Consider the following 13,914-nt stretch of genomic DNA (forward strand, 5'->3'; position numbering starts at 1 on the left):
TTCCATACCAAATGCCATTTTTTTACTTCTAAGCTCTCCCTTGGCTCAATGATTCAAGATCCTAAAAAAAAAGCAAAATGGGACCCAACAATTTTTTAGAACTCTTTGGAACTTTTATTTTTTTCACCTCTTATGGATGGCAGCAGAGCAGAGAAGGACAAAGTTATTTAATGACTGCTGATGGTAGAATTTGAGATGAAACAGTTGAACTCAAACCAGCCAAATTGGAGATTGGCAAGCGCTTTCATAAAAATGGGAAAAATTGTGAGTCAAATATTAAAAACAGAAACATAAAATAATGTTGCTGCAAAACATCTAAATAGCTAGGCAATTCTAGGGAAAACATTTTGTAACATTTCATACTTCTCAGTACCAAAACAGATGTTTGATGCAAGTTCATAAAAGGCTGTAATCCAAAGTGGTAGCAGCATCACACAAGTGAAAAACAATTTTTAATTTCATTGAATAAACTTTTCTTACTGAAATGTGAGAGACATTTGTTGGTTCTTCAGATAATCTAGGACCTATGAGCCTGTTCCAACACAACTGGAACAGAGACAACTATCAATGGTATACCATGTATTTTTAATGGAAGGAAAAGCTTGTTTTAATCAAAGAATGAAAATGCTTCACGTTTGTTAATGTTTAGACTGTTTTCCCTGATCACCCTCAACCCTAGCCTCACTATGATTAAACAGACCATACCAAACTCATTTTTGAACTGGAAGAATCAGAATAGCCCCACAAGCCAAGGAACTGCTATGTGGTACATATTAGTTTGTTGATAGGATATTGTTTTAAGCTCTAACCAGTGCACTCAAAATGCATACAAATATACCAAAAAAAAGCATTTTTGGAACTTATTATATCAATGATCATTACTAAAGTTTTGACTACTGCATTTTTTTTTTTTAAATATGAAGGATGCCATTGCTGAGTTCCTTGTTGCCCTTTGCAGACCATTTGCCATCATACTTTAATTCACTGATCTGAGACAAGCATGAATATCACAAAAGCTAGAGTACAGTCAGAACTCAATGCCTGCTTGTCCTTGGTTAGTGACTCAAAATAGGAAATATAGAGGACCTGCATGACAGCCAAGCAGTTTTAATTCACAGAATAAAAAAAATCAGCAAAGGCACTCTACACATTTCTCTGATGCTTCCTTCCATGTTACCATTCCTAGGCTGGTAACTGGTAGCTGAGTTGGACAAACATATTTACTGGTGCGTGTGGCACCTTTTGTGGACTTCTACCTGGTTGCTACCTCTTACAATTGGCCAGTAAATTTATTTAGTATGAAGCAGCTTTTCAAATTAACCATGTAAACTAATTTGCCACCAACCACCTTTATGTGTCACCTGTAAAAAAGGGTAAAGAATGTGATTCGATAATTTGTTTGCATCGGTCTCATGTGGCCCTTGAGAGCATGCTTCACTTTGGCACCATCAAAGAAGAGAAAATGCAATAAATAGGAAAAAAAAAACAGGAAACATTCATAACTGGACTGTAATAAATAGCAATAACTTAATTCTCAATAAATATCTCTTATATATTCATGTATTTGTGAGGATGCATGGCATCAAGTAGTCCTTTTGGCCTCATGGACCAATTACTAATGTACTGTCAAAGAAAAACAAAAAAGACAAATCTTCTGTAAACCCAAAATAACAATCTATATAACCTGTGTTGAGTGGTTGATCCATAAATGTTTGAAAACAGCCCTCAAAGAACAGACAGACCATAAATATAGACAGCCTTTCTAGGCCATACGTGAGTTCATTAGATATACGTTTTTTTTAATAATTAACCTGCTTATCTACAAGGCAATTTTAAAGGCTAATTCCACCCATAATGATTATTAAGAAAATGTGCATATTATTTTCTTTTGGGAAGCCTGCGAAGCATTTTATCTTCAATCAGTGGATTGAGGGTGAAATGCTCAGGCTTCTGCAGACTATTTTACCAGCTGCAGATCCTTAATGAAGGTACAGGCCCTCAGTTATGGGGCTGGAAGAAGTATCAATACAAAGGTCTACAAGGGTGGTGACGTCACCACACTTGTGCTCAATTTGGAAATATAGGTTTCTCTTCAGATGGGACTTGGAATTCTTTTCGTTCATAGATCCTGGGAATGAATGACGCGGCTATGCAGACAGAGGCTCGCACAGCCGCACTGAATTCCAATATTGACAGGAGCCTGTGTAAAGAAGAACCCCAGGGTTCTGTAAGGGGTGGGGGGTTTTCGGAGGTGGGTCCCTGCTAACTGACTATGTTAAGTGTTATGCCCTTATATGGCTGCAGCATGAAACAGGTTCTGAAAGGTGGACCCGCTTTTAAGGTTGCCTTTTGGCCTCTCTTGGGCTAGTTGACTGGCTGTCATGATTATCCAATGAGGTTAAATAAAGGTGTATAAGTGTTCTTTTAGAAAAATGAATGTGGTGGAACATTGTTCCCTTTGAATACCGAATCATTTGCAAGGGAAATAAAAAGAAAGATAAAAAAAAAGATTTTTGCTGCCAAATAACAGAATGAAAGTTCACCCTATTAGCTAAGCTAAGTGAACATTCACTTTGCAAAGTGAAAATTCTCTTCTTGATTAGGTAATCAACCCAATTAAATGAATACAGTTGCTAACCCAGAACAAGTAGCCAGATTAATGATTAAAAAAAATGTATATTCATAATATAATTGTATACTTGTAAATTGCATATTCAACTAACAAGAATTAAGGAGGTCAGCAATAGCAGGTTTTCCCTCCATTACTGTTCTGGAGACGACCCAAAATGTAGGATTTTCTTTTAATTTCTCTTTTAATTATAACAGTAATCAGGACAGATAGAGAGGGTGAATCTCCTGGGGGCACAGACAGCATTAAGAACGTGAGGTGTTCTAATCCCTCTCCACTCTATACAAAATTAAATGTTTTGCTTTTAGGTATACTTTAAGTTGTGGAAGAGTTGTGAGCTACTTCTGAGGATGTTCTGAGACTCTACATGACAATTAATGGAGTTAATTTTCAGTTTGAATGTCTAGTATGCTAGAGGTGTCATTCTTTTATGGGATGTTTATTTGAATATAGTAAATTTAGTACCAACTACTTGGCTCTCATTTTTAAGATTTAAACAAGCATTGGAATGCTTAATCTCCACCTCTAAAGAACAGAATAAGATGGGTATCTACTAGGTTTTTCTAAAAATCTATAAAATGTGTACAGTTGAAAGTAGAGATTTCCTTTTTAAACAGACCTTTGTCTTGGAAAAATATTCACTCTAATGCTTTGTCTCCAAAAACAGGTCCAAATTATCCCCTGACAACTGTGGCATGGTGTAGCATACTTAAAATGCCTTTTTTAATTTTGATATTAGGTCTTAAGCTGGACATAGATGGATTGAAATGTGGCTGGTTCAGCAGGGACCAGATGAATTTCAATCCATGTATGGCCATACCCGTCGAATGGGAATGTTGGAGAACTTCTCGATTAAAGGAGGAGTCCCGCCTTCAGAATACGTCTCAGTGGGGAGGATTCCTCTATCCACTTAGCTTGTTTGAATAGAGGAATTCATTTGTTTTTTAAATCAGCCCGCTGGTCATCTATGGCCACCTTCATAGTATACTGATGACTAAGCAGTTAAAACAGCTACTGACAAAACAGTACTTCTGTCAACAGCACCATAGGGATTGTCATCAAGAGTCAACATGAACCTACTATAAGAGATAACTTGGTTGGAAAAATAAATCTGTACCTGCTAGGGAAAAAATCCTTAAAGTTTTGCTTCCTAGTGCAAATACATACTGATCCAACAATAAAAGATGGGGTCTATCATCCTGTAATACACTGCATGAATGTCCTGGTCAAACCTGCAGCATCTGCCCTTGATGTTCGTTTCACATGTGCCAGTCACATAAAAGATTATGGGGAAATCTATTTTAAAAAGAAAGGTCCAAGCTGAAGGCCTTGTAGGTCAACTTGATCAGGAGTTTCGAACGGCATATTACAGGATGGATAGACCAGTGGCAATTTATGCACTAAACACCTTTACCACTTGAATCATTTTCTCTAGGTAAATTAACTTGGATTTGCCCTTTTATCAGTAGCGCTTGGGGGATGTGGAAAGTTACACACTAGCCTAACCAAATCTAATAAATTTCATTGGCTGTTCTGGGTTACAGAATACCCTTAAAGTCCAAATTGATTATTAAAAAGCTTGAAATCCATGTACCCCTTGCCTGCTGGTCTGGGGTTAAAGAAGACAAATGACCTCACATGGCTATAAACTGGAGGTTTTCTATGGTTTACAGTTACAGTATTTGAAGAACTGTATTACCTAACGTTCTGTTATAAGGATGCCAATGGATTTAAAGTGAACTGAATTAACATGTACTATAATAGCAAATATTTTAATTCAACCCCAAAATACAGAGCTAATGGATTATGTAATACACTTGTTTGTTGTACAAAAAAACATACAGGAAAAAACCTGACATGCACGATGTATAAATGCCTGTGTTTAAAAGCTGGTTATTGACCTTTCCAGTCAACACTGCTGGTGAGTCATATATATAATGGTGAAAACACAATCCTCCTACAAGAGCGCATGACTGGGCGCCACGATTGCCATTTTTTCCCCCAGAGCCATTTCTAACTCTCACACTTGCAGGACAAATCCCTCAGCGGGTCACCAGGATGGCACCATGCCCAGCTCTCCTTGGTCCTCTTCTTCATCCTTAACCTCAGGATACTGTAAAGGGAATCTTGATCCCTGATCCCTTCCTTTGTGTTACATCAGGAATGCGACACACACTGCCAAGCGGCCTTCCACAAAATGAAAATCAAACACATCCACATTTCTTGGCGGAATGTTGTCTCAAGGTGTGGTAAACTAAATTGTCATCCAAGAAGGAGACATCATCATCGAATGCAATTGGCCTGCAACATGCTTGCTTTACCTTATCATTAACCAACTTTTTCTTGATAGTCAAATTTTTGAGAATTTGGTCATAAGTTGTCTCTGGGTTACTGCAGGAGCCACTGCAGTATCGAAATTTTAGTTCTTCCTTGGCTTCATATCCCAAACCCAAGTCTGTCACATTCAGGTGTATTTCCCGCAGGACACAGCCTTTGTTTTTACGCTTTTTATCTTTGCCTGATTTTTTACTGGAACTTTGAGTCTCTGCAGCAACGTGTCTCCCTCTGTCTCGCCGGGAGAGAGTTTGCTTGTTGGATGACCTTCGAAGTCTTTTTATGGTGTCTTGAATGAACTCCAACACATCGTCAACCTGATCTGGATAGTCATCAGGTATTTCAGCTGCAAAAAAAATCCAAAAACAGTAGATTAGAATATCATGTCAGAAAAGCAAAATAAATAAAATAGATAGAAAAAAGAGCAAGGCAACAGGTTCACTTAGCAGCTCCACCAACACATTCTTTTCCTGCTACTCTGTTCAAATGCAAAGAGCAAGACAAATGCTTTTGAGGTATAGGGGAGGTGGCGACTCACTCCCCTTCCTCCCACATGACAGTGCTGGTGCTAGGCAATTTTCCACTTAAGCACCCAGCACTGTAATTAGAGGCAGTGAACAAATGCTTAGCTCTATGAAACCCCAGGTTGTTAGTTACACAGGGTTTACTCTTACCCGTGCCAAAATAGAGATGGTGGAGCCACCAAAGTGAACCTGTTATTTTGCGCTGCACGGACCAAGCACAGAATTACTATGAGTGAAAAAGACTACAGTGTTCTGGGATATTAGATTCCTTCAACATGTAGCCAATGGTCCACATGGCAAATTTTCCACTTTGAGCAATTCCCAGTAGGATATATTATGCATAAACCGAAACTTGATCAAGATTTGTAAGTTTTTTGCACATTGGAGTTGATTGACTAAAACTGCAGAGTGCAAAATATGGTGCAGCTCTGCATAAAAACCAATCACCTTCAAGGTTTTATTGGTAAAGCTTAATTGAACAAGCCGAAGTTAGAAGTGGATTGGCTACCATGCACAGATGCACCAGATTTTGCACTTTCCAGTTTTAGTAAATCAACCCCTAGGTGCTTGTGTCATTGTTTCAGCTAAGCTTTGTGGAAAATATGAACAGAACTGATCTGACGATGCCTAAAAAAATGGTGTGCAGAAACCCAAGTCAATAAGCCAGGTAGTCTCATCCACAATGGATTATTCATTAATACCAAATATTCCAGCCAACATTGAAAAAATTGTTCAGCAGATTTGAGCTTTCAGTCTATCAAAAACGATTTACTGTGAGCGTGTTAAAAGGCATTTGTCAATGGACTTTTTTTCATAAGTAAACACTACTTCACAACACGAACGTTAATGATGTATCTTATGACCTTCATTGAAGTACCAGTGTACACCTCACCTGCATCACGGAATCATGCAGACTCCTCAACACGCAAGAAATGTCTTGACATTTCACAAATGTGCCCAGGCCAGGATTGTGTTTATTCCCTTTCTTTTGCCATGCTGTACATTGATTGGAACAACAATTATATGAGCTCTTATACCCCCCCCCCCCTCCCAGGATGTAGAAAAAATGGATTAATAAGACCTCACACATGATGCTTCAAGGAGGAAACTGGAGCACCATACAAGCATAGGTAGAATATAAAGAAGTTAAGCCATGATGTGTGGGTTGCAAGTTAACATCGCTAACTTAACCACCTTACTACCTTAAAGTGTTGCATTGTAATGTTTGGTTGTCAGAGAACAAAATTGAAGTGCAGCAGAGCAGGCAATTTTAATCATATACCAACCATAAGCAACAAGTTTAGAGTTGAGGTCAAATCACTCAGCATACAGCCCTGAAATGTTGTATTCGTTTTTATGCAATAAATGACATTACTGGCAAATGTTCTACGCTTGACAAAAGCGATGTAATGAAGACCACATGAGTACCATATGTTTGATGACTGATCCACATTGTGACTTATGGCTGTGTTTAAAATCTATCAATACATTCCATTAGAACAACTATATCAAGTGTTACTTGTGTTTTGCGACAAAGAGTGATGGGTCATTAAAATGTACCTGTCACAAATCTATAATGGAAAGTTACTCCCCCCCCCCCCCTCCCCCTCATTTCCAGGGCAGCCATCTATTCTAGCACAGGTCAGACACAATTTTTTGCCTGAAAAATCTGCTTAGAAGTGACTAGGTATGAACCTGACTGCACTAATCTTTTTTCCAAATGGCATATTTATAACACGCAAATTGTGATATTTATAGCTTGGTGGTGTGTAATTCAGCATATGCAAATGTAGATTTTACAGTAAACCTGATTTGCAGGGTTTCAAAAGTGTGGCTGATTTGGCACATTGGTGAGTAAGCGGGACCAAAAGAGAAAGGTTTTCCACAGGAATCAATCACTGATCGCTGGTAAAACCAATGATTCATTACTAGAAAAAGCTCATTTTGTGTGAGTGGTCAGGGGTGGCAACAGTAATATAGGCTGTATTATAAATATGGCAAATTTTGCTCTGGGCTGGATTGGTTTCTATTAATTACTGTACATTGAGCATCAAACATGAGGCTTACATCCTGTAACTATCCTGGTGCCATAGTTATTAAAATTTGGATAAGACAAATAACAAACCTCATCTAATAACTCATGCAAAAAATATGCATGGAGATTTTTTCATGAGTTTCCTTCCACAATCCAACTATATACTGGTAGGTTAAAACTGAAGTCCAGACAGATACAAAACAAAACCAATCCACATGCCTCAGGCCTTAGTTCTCTTTTCTACTACAGACATCCTCTTCCCAACAACTCCCCTCCTACACGCAAAAATGGTCCTCAGATCTTGGACTCGACTTGGACACATGTGATTGAAGTCATACAGTATATGGGAGACAGCTTAATCTTGCTCAACTTATACATTAGTGGTCAAGACCCTCCAAGTTTATGACATGATAGTATCTAGTCCCAAGTACAATCACCCACTATGTTCCAGGCTACTTCACTCTGTGCTTGTGCTTGTGCTTTCAGTGATCACTCAATGTTTCCCAAATTATTTTGGAACTATTAGATTCCCTGGTCTTTTTTGTTTTTTAACTCATCCTTCTAAATCTAAAACCCCCAAGCATTTTCAAACGTGGCTTATAATGCTGGTGCATGCCTTTACTGTGGCCAAACAGACAATTGTTAAAGCCTGGTAAACACCCACCCTCTCCTTGGTAGGGACCAAATCTAGGATTAACTTTGTTCTTTTACACAATACAATAGAGCCTAAACTTCATGATACAATGGACAAATTTCTTTGTGTTTGTGGATGTCACAATTCTTATCAGTGGGATTCAATCAAGATCTCCTGACTTTTTAGGGGGTGCAGGCCTGATGTTGCTTCCCCATTGGCCCTGCTACCACATACGACAACTCTTTTTTTCCTTGTTACTCTACTCCTGCTTTGCCTTAAGGCCCGTACACACAAGTGGAGATTCGGCCGGGAATTTTCGCCTGATGACTGATCTGCCGATTTTCGGCTTGTTGGTATGATGCTTCCGACAACCGACTCCGACTTTTCGGCCGAAAAAATCCTGGTGTGCAGGCTATAACATTTTTGTTGACCATCAAAACACGACCGATTTTCATCTCATTAGTACAGATTTCGATGGGGAAAAATCTTATGAGCAAGACTAGTCATGCTCAGAGATGAAAGAACACTTACAAAGCAATCCAACACATGACATCACTTCTGAAGTAGAATTCTGTCATGCGGGAAAATTCGTGTGCAGTCTAGAGCACATTCCAACCAACAGACACCACTCTGGACAAAAGACGGACAACCAGTCGGCGGAAATTCGTTGCATGTGTACGAGGCTTTACTTTCCTTCCCATCATTGTTCTTTGGTTGAAATTTTCATATCCTACCATATTTGTACATTGATTTATTACTTAAACTGAATAAGTTGATGACTGTGCCGCTTACACTAATTTTGACCTTAATGTTTTGTAGCCCAACCATTACCTTTAGGCCTTCATTATTTCTGTACAATAATAAACAAAACTCATTTTTTAAAGCCAACAGTATAAGCACTCTACCGGGGAGAGAGGGGCAACACTAGGATCAGATGTCCTGAATGCAATATACCAAAAATTATGATGACAGGAGCAGAGGTCAGAGGGATGAGTACATCGGTCTATTGCGGTTTAATTACAGGCTTGGGGCTGAAAAGTGACCACATTATATTTCCTAATTGCCATAGAAGACACTTGGTAGTGCTGTCTGCCCAAGTTACATGTTACATCTCAGAACTTGGACAGAAGTACAAATGCTTTTGATAGGTAGAACTGGTCCCATATAGGCATTTCATCCATGTATTTGGGCCTCCCACCATATTGGTTCTAGATGTGTATGGGGTTGTGGGGACATTAAATTGTCCTCTGGGACAGAGACTGGTGTAAATGCTGCTGTGTATTCCCCAAAATACTGCATATTACATTGTCACTGTACAAATATGAGAAATAAAAGATTCATCAAGTAAAATAGAATGCTGTCTGTTATCTCCCTGGTGCCCTGGTATTACTTTGCGTATTTCTATGCTTAGGTTATTCAGATTTCATTAGCTCTCCGGAACGACTCAGGAAATGCAGCCGACCAAGTCTCTGAATGACAGCAATGACAGAACAGGTGCACTGCAGTCAGATTTTTTGACAAGGCTGTGTAAAAGCCAACAGTAATGTACAGGGACACACAACAACAACCAGTTGTTGCAGCAGTTATCCTAAGGAAAGATCGTTTCTGGTACAGTTTTACTCTGTTTGAGCATGTCTGTACAGTTACAGGGCTTCAAGAAGTAGTAGAGTATTGTGCTGTGTTAACCATCATTTAGGCTACGTTCACATCTTGGCGTTGCTATTTACAGGAGTTTTTACAGGCATTTTTGTGCAGGCATTTTAAGGTTGACAAGTGAGCAATGGAAAAAAATAAAAATGCCTGTAATCTGCCCAAAAAGAAGCTCATGTACTTTTTTGAGCGTTGGGCGTTTTGCTTAAAATGTCAAAACGCTCAGATGTGAACAGGGGGCCATTGAAATCAATAGGTTTTGTCTTGTTGGGCGTTTTTTGAGCTGATCCTAGAGCAGAAAAACACCCCAAAAACGCCCCAAAATGCCTACATGTGAACGTAGCCTAAGGCTACGTTCACATGTCGGCGTAACGATCGCGGGCATAATCACCGCGATTCTGCCCGCGATCCGGAAATCATTGCAAATCGCGGGACGCCTGTGTGTTGCTCGTGATTTGCAATAGCACCCCAAACGCTATGCGATGTTGCCATGATTTCCAACTGCCGAATCGCGGTAACATCGCGCCAAAAAAATTCCGGGACGCATGATGCCCAAAAAAGGTACAAGAGCTTCTTTGGGGCGTCATCCGTCTTGCGATTTTTTTGCTCGATGTTACCGCGATTCGGCAGGCGGAAATCGCGGCAACATCGCACAGCATTTCGGGTGCTTTTGCAAATCACGGGCAACGCACAGGCGTCCCACGGTTTGCAATGATTTCCGGATTGCGGGCAGAATCGCGGTGATTCTGCCCGCGATCGCTACGCCAACATGTGAACGTAGCCTAATGCAGAAGGTTAGCAGTTCAAGTGATGCACTTTATTGTTTTACTAAATAAAAATACAAGCTTTCAAGATAGCTTTGATTCCTTCTTCAGGCTTAATACATTTAAATAAAAAAAATGTTTTACGTTATCCCAAAAGCTTGCATCTTTAAAAAAAGAATGTTTGCTAATAAAGGGTATCACTTAGGGCTCTTTCACACGGGCGTTCCGTATGTCCGTTTTTCATCCCATCCGTTTGCAGATGAAAAACGGACATAATGTATCTCTATGTAAATACGGATGTCATCGGATGATCATCCTCTGACATCCGTTTTTTTGTCAGTTCAGTTCAGTTCAGTTCAGTTTTTTTGAACGGAGGAGAACCCTATTTTTTCTTCCTTTCAAAAAACGGAACTGAAGCAAAAACGGATGTCAGTGGTGTCATCCGCAGACATCCGTATTTACATAGACATGCATTATGTCAGTTTTTCATCCGCAAACGGATGGGATGAAAAACGGACATACGGACCGGATGACACAAGTGTCATCCGTGTCCGTTACAAAAAAAAAAAAAAGGACCTGATCGGGCAAAAAAAAAAGGAACGCCGTGTGAAAGAGCCCTAAAAGACCAGGACAAAACAGAAATATACCCTTACATTGGGGTCCCTTGCATTGACAGGGTTACATGTGTATTATTTAATTATTTATTTCTAGGGGGTAGAGGAAGAGGCAGTATTAAGCCCTTTGCATATGGATGTAAACATTTACTGATGTTTATTAGACATGTGCAAAACGTAAAAATGTGTTTTGTTTCATTTCGGATAGGATTCATTATGTTGCTAATTTTGTTTTGTTAATTTGTTTCATTTTGTTTGGTTTCATTTAATCTCATTTAGTTTATTCATTTTATAATGAGTTCCAAATTTTCGGAACAATTCGAATCGGTTGAAAAATGATCAACCGATTCTGATTGAGTGTAAAGATAGCTGGTTGTTAAGCAGCAGTCCAGGAAGCAGACCACAATGTCCTTAACAACCAATGACTCATCAGCTGTCAGCAGGCTTCCCCACTGACAGCTGAAATGTAAACTAAAGAATTCCAGCAATGAAAAATTCAGAAAAAAAAGGCGAGGAAACGGGGGGGAGGGGTGGTAAGCTCATTAACATGGGGACATGAGCCTCTTCCACACAACCCTGGCCGGTGGTTGTGGGGGTCTGTGGGCGTGGACTTATTGCAATCTTGCAGTCCCCTCTAACAGGGGGGCCCCCAGATACCACAACCACCTATGTGAATGAGTAGGGGGTACTGCCAGGCTTTATGCTCGGATAAGGGTCTGGTATAGATTTTGGAGGGACCCCATGTGTGTTTTTTTATTTTGCCATGGGGTTCCCTTTAAAATCCATACCAGACCTAAGGATCTGGTATGGATTTTGTGGGGAACCCACTCAATTTTTTTAAGGTGGGTTTCATCTTAAAATCCTTTTTTTTTTTCAATGTAATGCTATTTTAAATAAAAAATGCTAAAAATACAAAACAAATTGGTCCATTGACGTAATATTGAGCCAATTTGTTTTCGGAATTTCGGAGTTCGTTTTGTATCTTCGGTATTCCTTTTGTTTTGTATATTCAGAAATCAGAATTGCTGGTTGTTAAGAAGTAGGCAGCTGCTGGTGTCCCTAACAACCATGACTCATCTGCTGTCAGCAGGATTCCTTGCTGATTTCAAAATGTAAACAAAACAAATGTAATTTAAAAAAAACCAAAAAAAAACAGTGTGGGGCTCCACCCCCAATCCATACCAGGACCTTTGGTTCTAGTATGAATCTTAAAGGAAACCCCATGTGCCAAAATAAAAAAAAAAACAGAATGGGGTCCCTCCCAAAATCCACGCCAGACCCTTATCCGAGCATAAAGCCTGGCAGGTTCAGGAAAGGGGGGGACCAGGGAGCGTCCCCCCTTCTGAACCATACCAGGCCACATGCCCTTAACATGGGGGGATGTTTTGGGGCATCTTTTTATCTGCCCCCCCACCCCAAAGCACCTTGTCCCCATTTTTTCTTCTCACAGCCTTAGCTGGTGGTTGTGGGGGTCTGCAGACGGAGGGCTTATCAGAATCTGGAAGCCTTCTTTATTAAGAGGGCCCCCAGATCCTGCCCCTCCATGTGAATGAGTGTGGGGTACATAGTACCCCAACCCATTCACCAAAAAAGTAAATGGCCCTTTCCTGGCCTGCCAGACTGCATGGTCGGATAAGGTTCTGGTATGGATTTTGGGGAATTTTTTTTTCTTAAATTTTGGCATGGGTTTCCCCTTAAAATCCATATCAGACCCAAATAGCTTGGTATGGATGGGGGGGGGGGGACCCTACACTGTTTTTCTTTTAAATTTTTCATTGCTGGCATTCTTTTGTTTACATTTCAGCAGCCAGTGGAGAAGCTCGTTGACAGCTGTTAAGTCATCCGTTGTTAAGGACGCGGTGGCCGGCATCCTGGCCTGCTCCTTGACAACCAGCGATGCTTCACACAGAATTTGAATCGGCTGATCATTTTTTAATCAATCTGAATTTGAATCATTCCAAAATTTGGAATTCATTAGAAAACAAATACACACAATGAAATAAATTAATTTCAACAAATTTGTTACTTCATTTGGAGATTTGGATACATCCGAATCTCCGATTAACCAAAAATTGGTCTGAATTTATATTTGGACTGAAACAAATTGTACATGTCTAATGTTTATACTATACAATATAGAATCTTGTTGACAGAAAGATCCTGAATAGGGCTACATTCACATGGCCGTAACATAACGTAAACGTTTTACTGATTAGCCAAGGAACAAAACGTCCTGCGTAAATAGACGATTTTTAATTCCTAAAAAATGTCCTGCTTTTTTTTTTTCCAATGGTGTACGTGTATACGCATGGCACAGAGACAGATTTTTTGGAATGTCTCCATTAAAAACAATGCAGCTGCATTCAGATCTGTAAATAAAAAAAAAATTATAAATGCATTTTTTTACTGAATGAGCCAAGGTGTTGACACGTGTCCCTGGACATATGTATCTATTAATATATGTGCGTGTTTAATTTTAAGGCAATTTCATAAATTCCTTTTTTGGCATATTAGATTCATGTCTTATGATACTTCAATTTTCTCTGGGATTTTACAGTGACTGTGACAAATGTAAGAAGTATTTATATACAATGTAGGAGATCCGATATAATGGAGAACATGGTGTACTGTGGCCACCCCAATTAAAGTGAATCTATAAAATACACCTGGAAGTGATAACAGACTGTTGCAGCTATGCAATGTAGCAATATACAATGTAGGAGATCCAGT

The 13,914-nt window shown here is 39.5% G+C and overlaps 1 protein-coding gene across 1 annotated transcript in view; it reads right to left on the reverse strand.

The window, feature by feature from the left end:
* Positions 1-4,487: 4,487 nt before the first annotated feature.
* Positions 4,488-13,914, reverse strand: part of GDNF (glial cell derived neurotrophic factor) — a 104,504-nt gene continuing 95,077 nt past the window's right edge. Inside the window, exon 3 of the mRNA XM_082242696.1 lies at positions 4,488-5,309. Within this exon, the coding sequence (XP_082098822.1) occupies positions 4,834-5,309 (476 nt within the window). The 3' untranslated portion in view covers positions 4,488-4,833. The remainder of the gene's footprint in view (positions 5,310-13,914) is intronic.

Source organism: Pelophylax lessonae, assembly GCF_965119305.1.
Source record: "Pelophylax lessonae genome assembly, chromosome: 1".
Lineage (NCBI taxonomy): Eukaryota > Metazoa > Chordata > Amphibia > Anura > Ranidae > Pelophylax > Pelophylax lessonae.